Source organism: Lepisosteus oculatus, chromosome 15 (assembly GCF_040954835.1).
Source record: "Lepisosteus oculatus isolate fLepOcu1 chromosome 15, fLepOcu1.hap2, whole genome shotgun sequence".
Classification (NCBI taxonomy): domain Eukaryota; kingdom Metazoa; phylum Chordata; class Actinopteri; order Semionotiformes; family Lepisosteidae; genus Lepisosteus; species Lepisosteus oculatus.
In genome coordinates, this window is record NC_090710.1 from 31,413,223 (window position 1) to 31,429,088 (window position 15,866).

Here is a 15,866-nt window from a genome sequence, read left to right on the forward strand (position 1 = left end):
TTCTATATTATACTCAAAGGTTCCGGTTGCTTTTCTATTGCTCCCTCATCTTATCTTGATAAAGATGCATCTGATTCCTGTACAGCTTCCTGCAGCTCAGAATCAGTCATGTGTTATGAAGAGGGTAAGCCATCACAGCCGGTGTGGATCACTCGGCACTTATCAACAATACATTTGACTTGCTATGTTGGTTTTGTCTTGAGTTTTGGTTCCCCTAATCAATTTCCCTACAGGATTAATAAAGTATTATCTCTCTCTATTTCTAATTCCCTTGCCACTGTTTCTTTTTGTCACTTCCTCTATTTTCCAAACCCTAACTAGCTTGCTAACCACAGCAGAATCTAAGTCATTCACGATCCTGAACCCAGCATGCACGGCCCTTCAGCTTAAGCCTTATAACACAAGAACTGTGGAGGCAAAGAGAAAAACCCCACCTGTTATATAAGGCCTTTGAATACACCGTTACAAAGCCTAACAGATCACAACAACGAAGCTAAGTCAAGCAACGTGGATTTTTCGGAAACGCCAAGAAGGTAACTTACCTGTGAGCAGCTTTAAATTTCACAATTATCATGCAAATTACTTCCAGTAATTTACGATAATGATGTCGTGGCTCACTGGCTATGACAAAGACAAACTAAAAGAATGCTCTGACTTAGAGATTAGACACAGCGGATTAAAAAAAGTGGTCATTTGGAAACCGCACCCTATTCTTACTTCACAGGACAACAACCATTAATTTAGAAGAAAACAATTCAGGAAACTAAAAAAAATAAAAGTTTAAAAAGACTTAGTAAATAAGATCTAAAGGGTTTCCTTTTTCTGAATCTGAGCTTCAGTGGAAATTTATTTTTTCAAAAGGTAGAACAGTGATGCAGTTATGCCAAGTACTGTATCTGTTCACTTTCTCCATCTCTCCAGTCCACAAGGCTGAAATACACACCTTCAGCAATTCCAGTTGTAGTGGTGGTATCAAGTGATTTATGGAGAGCGCAGCACTAAAACCTCAGACTGAATTATATTAAAAACCACACTGCATATTAATATTTCATCTGGCATTAATATTGCAGGATGAGTGTTTGCATTGAGTCAAGACTCTAGAGGGAGGGCAGCACTTAAGGCAATGCTGAAGGATCACAACACTGCTGTGCTGTGATATTACAATATTAGCGTTGAAAAGGCCCCATTAATTATTACTCTGTGACCTGTCCTGACCAACGTGTCCTGTCCTAATCCCCACCGCGGGGGGCAAACTCTCACCCCCTCCCGGCTCCACTCCGTCACGACCAGCTCCAGCGACAGGGGAGCGCAGTGATGCCTGTGACCTGCACCTACAGGCTGGCCAAGACGCACAGGGAAGGGAAACAGGATATTCCACAACACGCAGCTTTTCAGACGATGCAAACCACCCATTTCACAATTAAAATGAGGTAAAAACTGTACGGACAGTGTGGTGTTAAATATTAATATCTGGCCCCGCTAACTCTCATTCTGTAATTTAGTGTCTCCCGGTGTAAAAACAAGGCATCAATATGCCTGCACATGTTAGAAGCAAAGTTCACTCTGATGTCTTCCAAGGGCAGGAGAGGGAGAAACGACAGTAAGAGGGCAAACTGAATAAAGCCTGGGTCAGTTCAGCTCAGAAACACATTGTTCACTGTTGGACATTTTAGATGATTTAATTTGCTCATACACGTCTGTAAGGTAGAAAACAGGTAAAGAAGCCATTAAGCCCTTTTCTGTTCTGCAATCTGAAACAATCTTCCTAATTACTCATATTTCCTTTGCGTTTCTATAGCGGCTTTAATCCCAAAGGAAATTCCAGTTCACGTCAAACGTCTTGCTTGTGCTGCCCATGCCGCCGCCGTGGGGCTCAGCGGCTGGAACCTGTCCCTCGTCTCCGCGAGGTCCTTGTCCTGCTGTCCCTCTGCCAGAGCTCAGCGCCCACAGCCCGAGCCCAGGGAGCGTAACTCTCGGACACACGCCAGGGAAATGTCTAGGAAACCGGTGGCCGGGCTGGAGTGCCCCTTCGCCCCTATCTGTGGGCACAGGGCTAGCAACCCCACGTGTAAAAAACACACATTTAGCTTATTCCCCATCGGGGGGTATTCAAAAAATTACGTGTTAATTTTTTCTCATGCTAAATTAAAACTATTATAAAAATAAAAATCTGTGTTTGGTTACAGTCTCCACTCTGTAAACTGTCCTCTAGCAACTATGTTAACAAAAATACCACAAAAATCCTTTCACACTAAGGAAAGAAAACATTAAATCTGTTTTGCAATCTCGCACTGTTTAGATCCCAGTCTGCATACAGTAACAGCACCACGAGCACAGCTTAATGAATGGCTGGCTGGTATTTCTAAACGATGACGGCCAATGTAAAAAAAAAAAATCAGAAGCTTCAAAACGTTGTGCCTCCGAGATGCATGTGCTCGATTCTGCAGTATGTCAAAGTAGAAGAAAATAAACCAAAGATTTTTGTATGAATGAGAATTGCTTCTTTCACTTTTCAATATGAAAACTTTTGTCCAAGTAGCTTAAGATGGGAAAACTCATTAAAAAAAAAAACTTACAAAATTCTCTCTCCTGACTGACAAGATTTTAAGTATTTTTTAACTGAGTGCATTAAAACGAACATGCTAATTAACGGACTATGCTTAGTGAGTGCATATTGTAGAAAATCTCGTTGGGTAAGTGGGATTCAAATTTTAAATCCCTTGCATATGTTTAAGCTCTAAAGCCATGCTTATCCAGCCTCTTCCTACCCATATGTGATCAGACTACAATGCGGCGCAGTGCTTGCGACTGGGATGGGCTCATCCTGACGGAACAGCGCCTGGCATCACTGGGAATTAAGCGCGGAAGAAGCCTGCCTGTGGCGTACCGATGGCTGTCCTGGAGAATGTGGGGGAATGTCAACATTGTGGCACGTGTGAGTGCTGAGAGCACGTCGCGCACCCTGGCCTCGCGTGCTGGGAGCCACATCAATAAACGTGCCGCAGCCCTGTCTCTGGGCCCAGTCTCCCGGCACCCTCAGAATCCCCACTCCTCCTGAATCTTTAAAGAGAAGGTGGTAGGAAAGCTCCCATTTAATTACCGAAAAGACGTCTTCTACTATATAATAAGCTGCCTGTGCTTATTATTACAACAGTAAGTAAGGAAGTTAAGGCATACAGCCAGCCCTTTGTTGGATCTTGGTTACTAATGTGGCCCACTAGTGTGTAGTACTCAGCACGGGTAAAGTCGTTTTTTTTTAATGTAGGGGTTTCATTAAATGAATTCTTGCAGCTCTTTTAATGCACCCAGTGGGGAAACGGCACAGAGCTTGAAGGAGAAACTGCAGGACCTCACCCAACCCCCACACGGACAGCAGCGTGGAGATTTCCTTCTCGCCCGCCCACAGAGTGCGTTTCGATACACGAACAACTGAAGAACTTCCATGACGACTGCGTCTTCAAGCCGGTTACACGTTTCTTCGCCCCGCGCCACTCCCCCCCATATTCCTGCCGACACTGCCAGCCCACTCCCACTCGTCCACGACGCAGCGGTGGTCTGGCCGGTCTTTTCTCTTCCTCGCTCTCCTTGTGCTGCAGCCCACCACTCCTGTCCCTTTGCCGGCTCCCCGCCACTGGTATTCCGGGTTCAAAACCCCTCCTCTCCCACGCCAGCCCCCCACACCCCACTCCTGCACGCCTCCAGTCTCCCCGTTTCTCCCGCAGCCCTCCAGTCGCACCCGCGCCCTGGACTTGGGGAAACCGGGGCTGCCGAAGACTCGCCCGTGGTCTCCCGGCGCTGAGCTGCGCCCCGCAGCGACTCCTACACTGGACCGCACTGGTGATCCCAAAGCTCAAACTAGCACTGGGGAGAACACCGAGAACACAGTGTACAGTCACAAACCCCTGCCGTTTACTTCCTGCACCTGTGGATACCCACTCTCCCCACTGTGCTGCTCTCCTGCTGTTATCTGGCAGAGGGCCCAAACGGGCTTCATGGCTGCCTTGTATTCTGGCCAGACACACTGATAAATGTACCGATACACAGAGAGACCATTTTACACAGAGGGCTGTAAGTTGTGAGTGTGTGGAGCAAGCAGCTGAAGCCGATGCTCTAGTTTCTTTCAAGAGAGAGATGGACGAGAATCAACGGATTAGACTAATTAGCTACTTGCAACCTCATGAGCAGGATCAGACGAATGACCTCCTCTTTCTCTGCATCCTTTCTGATGGTCTTATGTTCCTCCAAAGAACGTCTCCAATTGGAATTTGCCGTTCAGATATACGTAAGCCATGTAAAAATAAAACAAATCACACTTACCTGGTCAAAGAGCTGCTTGCCGGTAGTGTTGGGCTGGATGGCAAACTCCAGTTCTGCATCCATGGTAGTGACCCGGACGTTGATCTGCACAACCAGAGCAAAGAGTCAGGCTGGAGAACGTGAGGGGCCATCCTGAGTAACAAGGACCAGGTCTGATCTCACAGCATCTGCCAGTGTGGCAGCACCCAGCACAGAACAGGATGCGTTTTCACAGTGAACTGCTCTGAAATCAACAACTTTGGATACAAACCTCCAATCAGTCGCATTAACCTGGGCCCAAGAGCTACGCGTCCCTGGACAGTGAAATTTTGAACAAATTTTGAAATCTCAGAGATCTGCTCGCAGGTAAATGCTCTTTGCGCTCTTTAAACCAGGCCAACGTGAGGATTCAAGCGCATCTATGGCTTTGCGAGAGGAACTGAAAACCGAAGACGCATGGAAAACAGACACCTAGTTAAAAGCTTTCCCATTTGTGTGAAGCCAGTCGCTTACAACCACCTGACAGCTGGCCTGTGACACTGAAATGAGGCGACCCGAAGCAGCAGCTCAAGCAGGGAGCTGCGTCAGCACGCGTAGGCTGCAAAGGAACAAGTAAAGGTTTACTCCCTGCTGGAAAGAGAAGAAAACAGTTCTTCACACACACCTGAAGAAGGCTCCACAGCCAAAACGCTGCGTTTCTTTTATCCTCTTCTTAGCAGGGAGTAAACCTCTTACTTGTTCCTTTGCAACCTGAAGGATCGCTCCTCTGCCACAGTTACTGGGGCTTTTCTGGGTGGGGTGTGACTCCACTCTTCGCGGACTGGTATTTGCTTCTGTTTTTCCCCCCACACGCTGCTGAACTCAAGTACTTTCTAGTCTTCCGGCCCCCTCGCTCACCACCCTGTAACTCTGGGACAGCAGGAATCCTGCGCCAGGCCAGAAAGCACCCCTGTGACCGACGAGTGCAACTCTCACACCTCACTTCCTCAGCTCAAGTTTACCCTTACAAGCGTCTACACCTGGTATCAGGGGCTTGTGACACATGTACTCCGGAATATCAGGCAAACACGAAAGACAGGGACAGGCTCATCGTACAGGAGGTAGAAATCTTAACAGAGCAAATGCTCAAAAAGTTGATGAGGACCAAAATATTTGTGTGGAAAAACTTCCTTACTGTGCACTGCAAATTACTAAATACAGTGCCTTGCGAAAGTATTCGGCCCCCTTGAACTTTTCAACCTTTTGCCACATTTCAGGCTTCAAACATAAAGATATAAATTTTTTATTTTATGTGAAGAATCACCAACAAGTGGGACACAATTGTGAAGTGGAACGAAATCTATTGGATTTTTGAAACTTTTTTAACTAATAAAAAAATGAAAAGTGGGGTGTGCAAAATTATTCGGCCCCCTTGCGTTAATACTTTGTAGAGCCACCTTTTGCTGCGATTACAGCTGCAAGTCGCTTGGGGTATGTCTCTATCAGTTTTGCACATCGAGAGACTGAAATTCTTGCCCATTCATCCTTGCAAAACAGCTCGAGCTCAGTGAGGTTGGATGGAGAGCGTTTGTGAACAGCAGTTTTCAGCTCTTTCCACAGATTCTCGATTGGATTCAGGTCTGGACTTTGACTTGGCCATTCAAACACCTGGATACGTTTATTTGTGAACCATTCCTTTGTAGATTTTGCTGTATGTTTGGGATCATTGTCTTGTTGGAAGATAAATCTCCGTCCCAGTTTCAGGTCTTTTGCAGACTCCAACAGGTTTTCATCCAGAATGGTCCTGTATTTGGCTGCATCCATCTTCCCCTCAATTTTAACCATCTTCCCTGTCCCTGCTGAAGAAAAGCAGGCCCAAACCATGATGCTGCCACCACCATGTTTGACAGTGGGGATGGTGTGTTGAGGGTGATGAGCTGTGTTGCTTTTACGCCAAACATATCGTTTTGCATTGTGGCCAAAAAGTTCGATTTTGGTTTCATCTGACCAGAGCACCTTCTTCCACATGTTTGGGGTGTCTCCCAGGTGGCTTGTGGCAAACTTTAGACGAGACTTTTTATGGATATCTTTGAGAAATGGCTTTCTTCTTGCCACTCTTCCATAAAGGCCAGATTTGTGCAGTGTAAGACTGATTGTTGTCCTATGGACAGACTCTCCCACCTCAGCTGTAGTTCTCTGCAGTTCATCCAGAGTGATCATGGGCCTCTTGGCTGCATCTCTGATCAGTCTTCTCCTTGTCTGAGCTGAAAGTTTAGAGGGACGGCCAGGTCTTGGTAGATTTGCAGTGGTCTGATACTCCTTCCATTTCAAGATGATCGCTTGCACAGTGCTCCTTGGGATGTTTGAAGCTTGGGAAATCTTTTTGTATCCAAATCCGGCTTTAAACTTCTCCATAACAGTATTACGGACCTGCCTGGTGTGTTCCTTGGTCTTCATGATGCTCTCTGCGCTTTCAACAGAACCTTGAGACTATCACAGAGCAGGTGCATTTATACAGAGACTTGATTACACACAGGTGGATTCTATTTATCACCATCAGTCATTTAGGACAACATTGGATCATTCAGAGATCCTCGCTGAACTTCTGGAGTGAGTTTGCTGCACTGAAAGTAAAGGGGCCGAATACTTTTGCACGCCCCACTTTTCATTTTTTTATTAGTTAAAAAAGCTTCAAAAATCCAATCGATTTCGTTCCACTTCACAATTGTGTCCCACTTGTTGGTGATTCTTCACATAAAATAAAAAATGTATATCTTTATGTTTGAAGCCTGAAATGTGGCAAAAGGTTGAAAAGTTCAAGGGGGCCGAATACTTTCGCAAGGCACTGTATATCTAGAGGTTAAACATTATTTCAAGATGCAATATTTCATTAACCATGAACCATCTAATCTTATCTGAAATCACAAAGTCAGTATGCTGCTACTTGAATGTACATTTTACAGATTTATACGGCACTGGGAGACTGAATCAAAAGCTACAGAAAAAGCAGGGTCTGCAAGCCGACACAATTATTCAAGGTTTTCACGTGGTTTCTGTGTCCCAATTCAAGTTATACTTCTTGGAATGACACAGGCACACTGCTCCATCTCTAATGTCCGCTACTGTAATGACGTCACTATTTTGGCTTTTAAATTCCTTGTAACATCTGTAGAGAAACGTTTACCAGCAGACAGTCCTGTACAATCTACCTATAGTACAAAAATCATAGCAGTACAAACAGGCACAACGAAGAACTAACTGAACAGCTCGACTCTATCCTTACTGGATACGCTGGATTCAAAGAAGAAAGGGGAAAACTAAATATGGAAGCGACAGAATTTTTACAGCATAACAAAACACCACCTGACGTTTCTTCAGAAGCTTGTCATGACCAGCAGTAACGCAGAAGTGTTATCCTCCCAGCTGCCCAAAAAAGGGGTTTGAGACTGGCGGTCAGAACATACGCTCAGCTGATCCCCAAAGGGCAAGTGTCCCACTTCCTAATGGCCTCCTAAAAATAGCTCTTTGGTGACAGGGAGCAAATAAACGGGCTCGTTAAACGAATGCGCTCGCAGTACTGGCAGTACTGGCATTCGGCCGTCTGCGAGAGCAGGCCCTACAGTCTGCAGCTGATCCCGAGCTCTCTAAAAGGCATTCTCCCTACGCAAGTCTCGTCGCGCACTTGGGAACGATGATCCTGGAAGTCCTCCAAGCAGGATAAGGTTACTGTTCTCCATGCAGATTTTCATGTCATGCTCATCCGCCTTTTCAGGCACGGCGAAACCTCCTGAAGGTTGTGCAAAACGCCTGACGTCCGAAAGGGGTGACGTAGGCCAGACCGATTTTAACACCTGTATTCCCCTCATTTCACATGAAATTCCGCAAAAGAACCAGCCCTGCCACTTTGATATTTCCCGCCGACTATTCAAGCAACCCTGAATTATTCTTGGGAACCAGCCTAGGGTGCTCTAACCAGGGCACAAGGCACATTCTGCTGTCAACAATTTGCAAAAGGTTTGAAAAACAAATAACGCTTCATCCCACATGTTCTGCCTCGGTGCCAACTCCTGTGTGCTCATATTCAGTACATATATACTGTATATTCAGCACAAATAGACACGCTCTCACTTTGTACAGCACAAACCATTCTTGTGCACACTCCCCAGCCAGGCTGATGAAGCTGACACCCTGGCTTCCCTCAAGACAGCTAGATAAGATCCTCAGATCAACCAGCTATCAAATGAGCTCGATGGACTTAATGGCCTTCTCTCATATGTAACCTTTCCCAGCTTCTTAAGCAGGTTTCGAACGTATGTGTGGGTGCCATTTGTAAATGAAATGAGAAAATCTGTACACAAGAAAAAAAAACGTGTGTAATGGATTTCAATAGTGTTCAGAACTTTTTTTTTTTACGATGTCTGACGACCAAAAGGAATTTTTTTTTCCTGTCCACAGATGAAAAAGACCAAGCGGACAGCGCTCTGTCCAGCAGGTTCAGGTGAGACCGTGCCGGGACGCAGCGTCGCGACGCGGGTTTTCCGAAACACGTTGGCTTCAGATGAGGGGAAGTACTGACGGGGGGGGCAGAGGTTTAGAAAAACAAAACGGGACAAACGGGTCAGAGACCTTGTTCTGTGCTCTAATGGGGGAGAAAAAGGATTCCGTTCCTGGGAAAAACAAGTAAAAGTCCAGAGCAGCTCACTCTCCGTGCATCGGTCCGACAACCTGACATAACAGCAGCTCAACGATGGTTTCAGCAAGGCTGCTGCCGAGGGCAGGCCTGCCATCTCTGTACTTGTGACGACCGACACCTTTTCGTTCTTTCCCCCGCAACAGGGCCCTTATTTGCTTTTCCTCCCCAGTCATTTTTTTTCCTTGTGGTCATCCCAAGCCAGAACGGGGGTCACGCTGCAAAGAGAGATGAGCCACGTATATAATCATAATAATGCTATAATGTTTCTTTATTAGCCCCGTACAATTTCTTGCATTGGGAATTTGTCTTTTCTCATACCCCAACTTGCTCTCCAAGAGACACACAGACAGGGAGAGAAGCTGGGGGTCAGAGCGCAGGGTCTGCCATTTATACGGCGCCCCTGGAGCAGTTGGGGTGAAGGGCCTCGCTCAGGGGCCCAACGGAGTAGGATTCCTCTGCCGGCCGCGGGATTTGAACCGGCAACCTTCCAGTCACGGGCGCAGATCCCGAGCCACAGAGCCACCGCTCCGTACGGACAGAGAGGATCCCCGCGGCTCTCCGTTCCAGCCGCCCATCTACCCTGCCATTACATCCCTGAAACTGGCCCCCAGCGGGGCGAGCCGAGTGGGAAACGGCTGTCGGCCCGAGGCGCGGCCCCGTCGAGGGGTCTCGCGGTGAGCGGACCGTACATTCACACACGTGCTGCTGCGGTAACCTCTGGTCTTGGGTGACGGAACGTCACAGGACCCAGCCAACAGCCGCCAAACACTGCAGCATTTCCTCCTCCCCTGTCTGAAAACACCTACAGTATGAGGCAAAGATATGAAAGGGAAAATTCGATCATTTTACTCTCTTGGGTTGCCAGCGCACATCTCACAGTCTTATGGAATCATAACAACTTGCACCATTTAACACAAGTTTTTGAGTCCCAAATCAAAAGGCAAAGAGTTGGGCTGAAGAGCAAAGGGAATCTTTCTGTGTTTCAGTCAAATTTGACTAAATTTGACAAAGTCAGATTTGAAAAATATTCTTCAGAAGTGCCTTTTGTATTAAAACCCATGGTTTGGAAGTGAAAGGTGAAAAATCAGGCAATCATGATGTCAGAACAGCAGAAAATGTAAGTGGTTAAGTGATTCCATTTTTATTTATTAATGTACAGTAAGTTGTTTGGTTACAAGAAAATTTGATTTAAATGTTCTACAAAACTCTCAAACTTGCTTATGTCATGTTGCTTTTTTTGAAATCCAATCGGAACCCTACGGACAGCTCCTGCTGCACCTGTGAGGTAAGGAACAGCAGAATACCTGTCCTTTCTCATTGCTAGAGCATCACAACACACCACAGAGCCCCATCTGGACCTGCTGGCACACGCACCCCAGACATCCTCCCAGCCGACAGAGCAGGGATACAAGGGGTGGACCACACCGAGGACCAGCCCCCACCGCCTCCCGCGCTCACTCGGGCTCGCCCTCTGAAAGGGCAGTGAAGGGATCAATCGCCTCTTCTGCTTCTTAAGGACTCTCAACAGACAAAATCACAAGACCTGCAGTTTCTCCTGCAGAACTACTGTAAAAGAGATCACTGTTCTGTTCAAGGCTTTCTTATTTGCTCTGTAGTCAACTCAGTGTATTACATAACACTGTTAAAATATGAATTACCTGGAAAAGTCTCTTTTAGTGTTGCTGTAACATTAAATTACTACCATGGGCCTCGGCATTTATGACGCTGACTTGCACTGCACCTAAAAGCGCACATGATATGAAGAACTGCAAAATAAAATAAGAACATGAGAAAGCTGGCAAATGAAAAGAACCAATCGACTCATCGCGCTCATTAGCTTTTAGAAGCAAACCGATCCGAGAATCTCATCCGGCCATTTCTCAAAGAAACCAGGGTTTCGACTGTGAATAAGACTCGATAGCTTGTTCCACAGTTCTATAAGTTTCCCCTGCTCTCAAGTTTAAAAGCAGCTCCCTTTAGTGCTTGTTTAAGTCAATGTGTGTTTCCATTTAAGGGCTTGTGTTTCACTGTTTTACCTCATTCAGAAAAATACCATAAAATTATCTTCATCACTACTCTAGAGGATTCTCTATACTCAGCTCAGAAACTCTCAGTCTTTCCAATCCAACACTAAAGAGAATCAGTTCACTGCAGTACACATCTCCAAGCCAAGGATCTGCCCCAGCTTTATCTTGAAAGATGCCAGGATATTGACTTCAACAGCATGCCCAGGTATCTTGTTCCACGCTCGCACAACCCTCTGGGTAAAGGCGTCTCCTGCTCTTGGTTTTAAATGCAGAGAAAACAGGAGTCACTTCTTTCACCTTCCTTCATCAGGCCTTGCACGGTGTTCAGACACGGGCTCCTTTACAACAAGAAACACCAAGCCAATCCCACCTGCATGCGTTTGACCTGACATCTTAATGTCTGTTTCAGCAAAATGTCCCGGTGAAAACACGTCTCTGTCTCCATTTGCTGAAAGGGAATGAGAGTAACAGCAGGAGTACGTGAACACGGGAATCTTGCCTGAAGACACTGTAAACAGTATTTAGTAGAGAGGGCTTTAAAATAGTCTGAAAGCCTGAGTGTTTAAAGTCTGTGTCTTGTGTTAGCAAGCAAATCAAAGTGTAGCTTATTTTTCGAGTAATTAAATGCTGCACGAAATCCTCCATAAAATAAATAACCAGTGCGCCACAAAATCAAGGTTAGGAGCTTCCTCCAGAATTGCACTGCAATCTGACACTTCAGAGGTGAAAACATGACCTTTGTTACAGTGCTGCACATTTTACTGACGAGCTGAACCCTGCAGGAAATCTCTAAAATCAAGGGCAGTGAAGACAAATTAACAAACGTCAGCTGCATGCTACAAGGAGGTTAAACCCCCTTTTCTTCACGAAATTATGTGTGAACAGCAGCAAAAAGTCACAGGCAGTGAAGCCAGGCCTGCTCTTGGCTCTGTTTAAGAGGTGGGCATCTGTGTGCAGTTCGGGCAGCTGGCAGTGTGCCCACTAGTTCACAGGGCTGCTTTAGATACAGGCTTAACGAAAACCCTGCAGAACAAGCCAGAATAGGCCCTGTAAAACAACGCTGTTGCACAAAAGCAGACTGCCTTCTTGCGACAGTTCAAGCGTTTCAGAAGCGATTTAAAGGGAAAAGCACAAAGCCAGATCGGAATTCATAGCCTGCTCCCATTCAGTCAGCCCCCGGTGAAGGCACTGCTGAAATGGTGAAGTACTTCAGAGACAACACCTGGCAGACTGCCTGGAACCACAACAGAGCAGAGCCTGGGTGGGGGGGGCAAGTTTCTGGGAACACCAGACACCACTGCAGCTAATTACAGGCCCAGTCCATGAGAAACACTCAAGACGAGACGGGCTCTAAACACCCCAGATCAGTAGTTCTCAAACTTGAACAAACCAGGGCATCCAAGTACCACCTACAAGTCACCTTCTCAAAGGAACCCCAGAAAATCTCAATGACCAACATGACCAACACTCATATACACATACTGTATAATAAATATTATAATAATAAACTTTATTTGGTAAAGCGCCTTTAAAGGTGGTTTCTCAAAGCACTTTACAGAATGACAAAAGGAACAACAACAACAATGAAAAATAAACAATAAAAAAGCACCATTTCAGTGAGAGGGGTGAGCCTGTTTAGTCGAGCAGATGTGAATTAATTGGCCGAGCCTTGATAGAATTCACGACAGAGTCTAACAGATTTTAAATCGTCAGGCATTTTCTTGACGGCCAAGGCCTCGCGGTGGATGCTGCAGTGCGTCCACTTCATACGTGGAGCAACCTCTCTTAATTTGTGCAACTACACCGCTGTGTCGGCTTGTCATTGCTCTAGCACCGTCTGTACAAACTCCGACGCATTTTATCCAGTCGATGCCATTCTCTTCGATAAATTCATTCAGAAGCTGAAATATGTGCTCTCCTGTTGGTAGCGGCTTACAGAACAGAAAGTCCTCATGGGACATGCCCTCAAACTCATATCGAATGTAAATCGAGCAAATTGGCCAAATCAACGACATTTATAGACCCATCTAATTGCAGTGAAAAGCATCTGCTCATCTTAACGCACTCTATCAGCGTACTTTTGACATCATCCGCCATTTCAATAATTCTATGAGTGACTGTGTCTTTCGGAGGGGGCAGCAGGTCGAGCTGTTCAGCAGCTTTTTCTCCACACATAATACGCATCAGCTGTCTTGCCAATGGTAAACAAGGTTCTTCAAAAATAGTGTGGGGCTTACCTGCTTTAGCAATCCGCAAGCTTGCATTTTTCCCCGTTTCCGTTTGAGGAGTTTGTATCATAAGTTAAAAGAAGTTTTTGTTTTATGCGCATGGGAGCGAAACACAGAGACGCTCGGTGTATTTTTCTCAAATTAACCTAGAACAGTTCTTAAATATATTTCTGTTATCTATCATGCTTTCCTGTGCTCACAAGATTGCTGGCATTCGTAGTAAGCATTTCTACGTTCGTTCTACGCATTTTCCTGTGCTACAACATTGGCATTGTTCCAAAATCACGGCGTTATACGGCGTACTGCCTGGCGGTACCACAACTGGTACGCGTACCACAGTGTGAGAACCACTGCCCTAGATCACATCCCTGCGCATCGGTCATTTATCTTCTGCAGGTCGACCACAATGGACACTGAAAACAATGAAATAATTACACATCACGCTGTCGTCCAACTCCAACTTTAAGAAGAAAATGAAAAGAGGCCTATTTTTTTTAAAGAGTAAGCACGATGCCAGTTTCCAGTAATTACTTGGGAAATGGTTGCAGAAAACTTGAGCAATCTGTGTGTTTGCCAAGGAAAGCCAGAGAGGGAGAAACCTACAAAGAGAAAAGACATGGCCATGCTTCCTACAAAGACGCGCATCGAAAAAGATCCCACCAACAACCACACTTGGTATTCCTACTTGTACACGAGGGTAACTCGTGCTCATTCTGCCCTGGCCAAGGCAAATCAACGCTTAGCTTTAACAGAACAGACCATTACGAATCACCTTAGACGATGCGCACAGAGCTACCACGATCAAGAGAGGGCAACAGCAGGCTCGTCTAAAGCATCGCATGCATTCCCACAGCCACTGCAGTGCAGCGAAGTATTCTTGATCAAGAGATGCTTTAAAAACTAAAACGCTCGTGGTTGTACTTTATACTATTGTGTGGACAAATTTTTTTTTCTGATTCGCAAACTGAAAACGTGCCCAGATGAACTGCGCAACATTAAATAGGAGCACTTACTGTGCCTGTTTACAAGGCACTTCTCCAAGTCGTGTCTGCATCGGAGGCATTAACCCATTAACCCCTTCCCCCAAAACGACTGGTCGCGCGAGGAGTGGGAAACTCGTAATCCTGCCCTGAGCAGCTGTCTCCAATGGCCATTTGCTGTGGGGGAGGGAGGCTGGCTGTCTCCAACCCACCCCCGACCAGATTCAGCAGAATTAGCCACACGGTGGGGGTTTAAACACAGGAGAGCCAGAATGTAAACAAGGGCCCTGAAGACATGCCAGGGCAGGCCAGGGCATCCGCACACCTGAACTGGCCTCAGCTCTGGAGCTTTTTCCTCCAGAAGCACACGGCTCCAGAGGTCCTCGTTTGTCGGACACCTGAGGCAGATTCCTCCGAGATCACAGCAGCTCTGCTCCGAGAGAACAGGCTTGCAGTGTCGTGCGCCACTCCGTCTCCGGGCCAAACAGTGGATTTCTGCCTTCCATTTTTCATAAAATGGAGTTTGCAAATGTCTTCTAGGAAAAAAAACATCCTGTGTAAATGCAGTGCACTAGAAAAAAATAAAATAAATGGATCGTGGTACATAATGTAACTAGACAATGCTCAAAACCACCAAACTTAAGTAGACAGGCAAAAAAGAGTAAGGATCTACAGGTATGTAATTCAATATTATAGAAATGAAAAATATTCTACCCTTTTCATGCAGTTGTATCCTATTAGGTTTACTAAAAACACAAGATTCATAATGGTGATAATGGTTGCTCATAAAACTTACTCAAATTTAATTTAAACTATATTTAATATAAACAATAAGTAAATATCTTTATCACTGCCTATAATCAACTAGTAAGACACTATGTAAGGAACCTCCCAGGATTTAAAATTATCTAAGTAATAATTATTAACAAAATAAGTCATTATTGTGAAAGAGCTTTGCAGAGGTAGGTGGAATGGTGGCACAGCAGCTCCTGGATCCCGTGTTTGACGCTGGATAGGGTCGCCTAGTGCATCACAGTGAGGAGGAGCAACCAGGGTTCTGGACTCACAAGACAAGTCCCAAGTGAGACCCTGCTATTGTCCTCTTGAACAAGGCACTTCAATGATTTTGTACAATCATATAGATTGTTGTACTGTTATAATGACAGAAGACGCACAATAAACACATTTACTTCAACACATTTGTTTCAGTAATTTATCCAGCCGTACAAACGGGTGCCTTGGATGAAAGCCGCAAAGCGTCAGCGAAACAAATTAGTAATGCTAGCAAAAGCGTGTGGTCCCGTCTTAACCACTGCGCTTTCAGGAAAGACACCGGGCTGTTCCTACGCCCCAGGAATAAGCTGCTGGGCGGATTATTACAGGGAACAATGGCTCTCCAGGTTCCTCAAGGCAACAAGCTCTCCCTCTGACACAGAGTACGAGACAACGGAAACCAAAGGACCTTCCAAGTAGATAGAAAAAAACGCTTGGCAATAGCATGGAATATAAATATATATTCCCATAGTACAGGTGTACATTCAAACGTCTCAATCTCAAATAAAAACTTTTGCTGCCCCTTAACCTCTGCAAATATCAAGGTGTCATCCTCAAATGGATCCACTTCTTATGTCTCAAGAGATATATAAAAGACATGGGATCTGGC

At 45.6% G+C, this 15,866-nt stretch overlaps 1 protein-coding gene across 1 annotated transcript in view; it reads right to left on the reverse strand.

The window, feature by feature from the left end:
- The window catches only part of LOC102682335 (radixin), a 49,843-nt gene that overhangs the window by 22,596 nt on the left and 11,381 nt on the right, over nucleotides 1–15,866 (reverse strand). Inside the window, exon 3 of the mRNA XM_069179219.1 lies at nucleotides 4,318–4,401. Coding sequence (XP_069035320.1) covers nucleotides 4,318–4,401 — 84 coding nt within the window. The remainder of the gene's footprint in view (nucleotides 1–4,317; nucleotides 4,402–15,866) is intronic.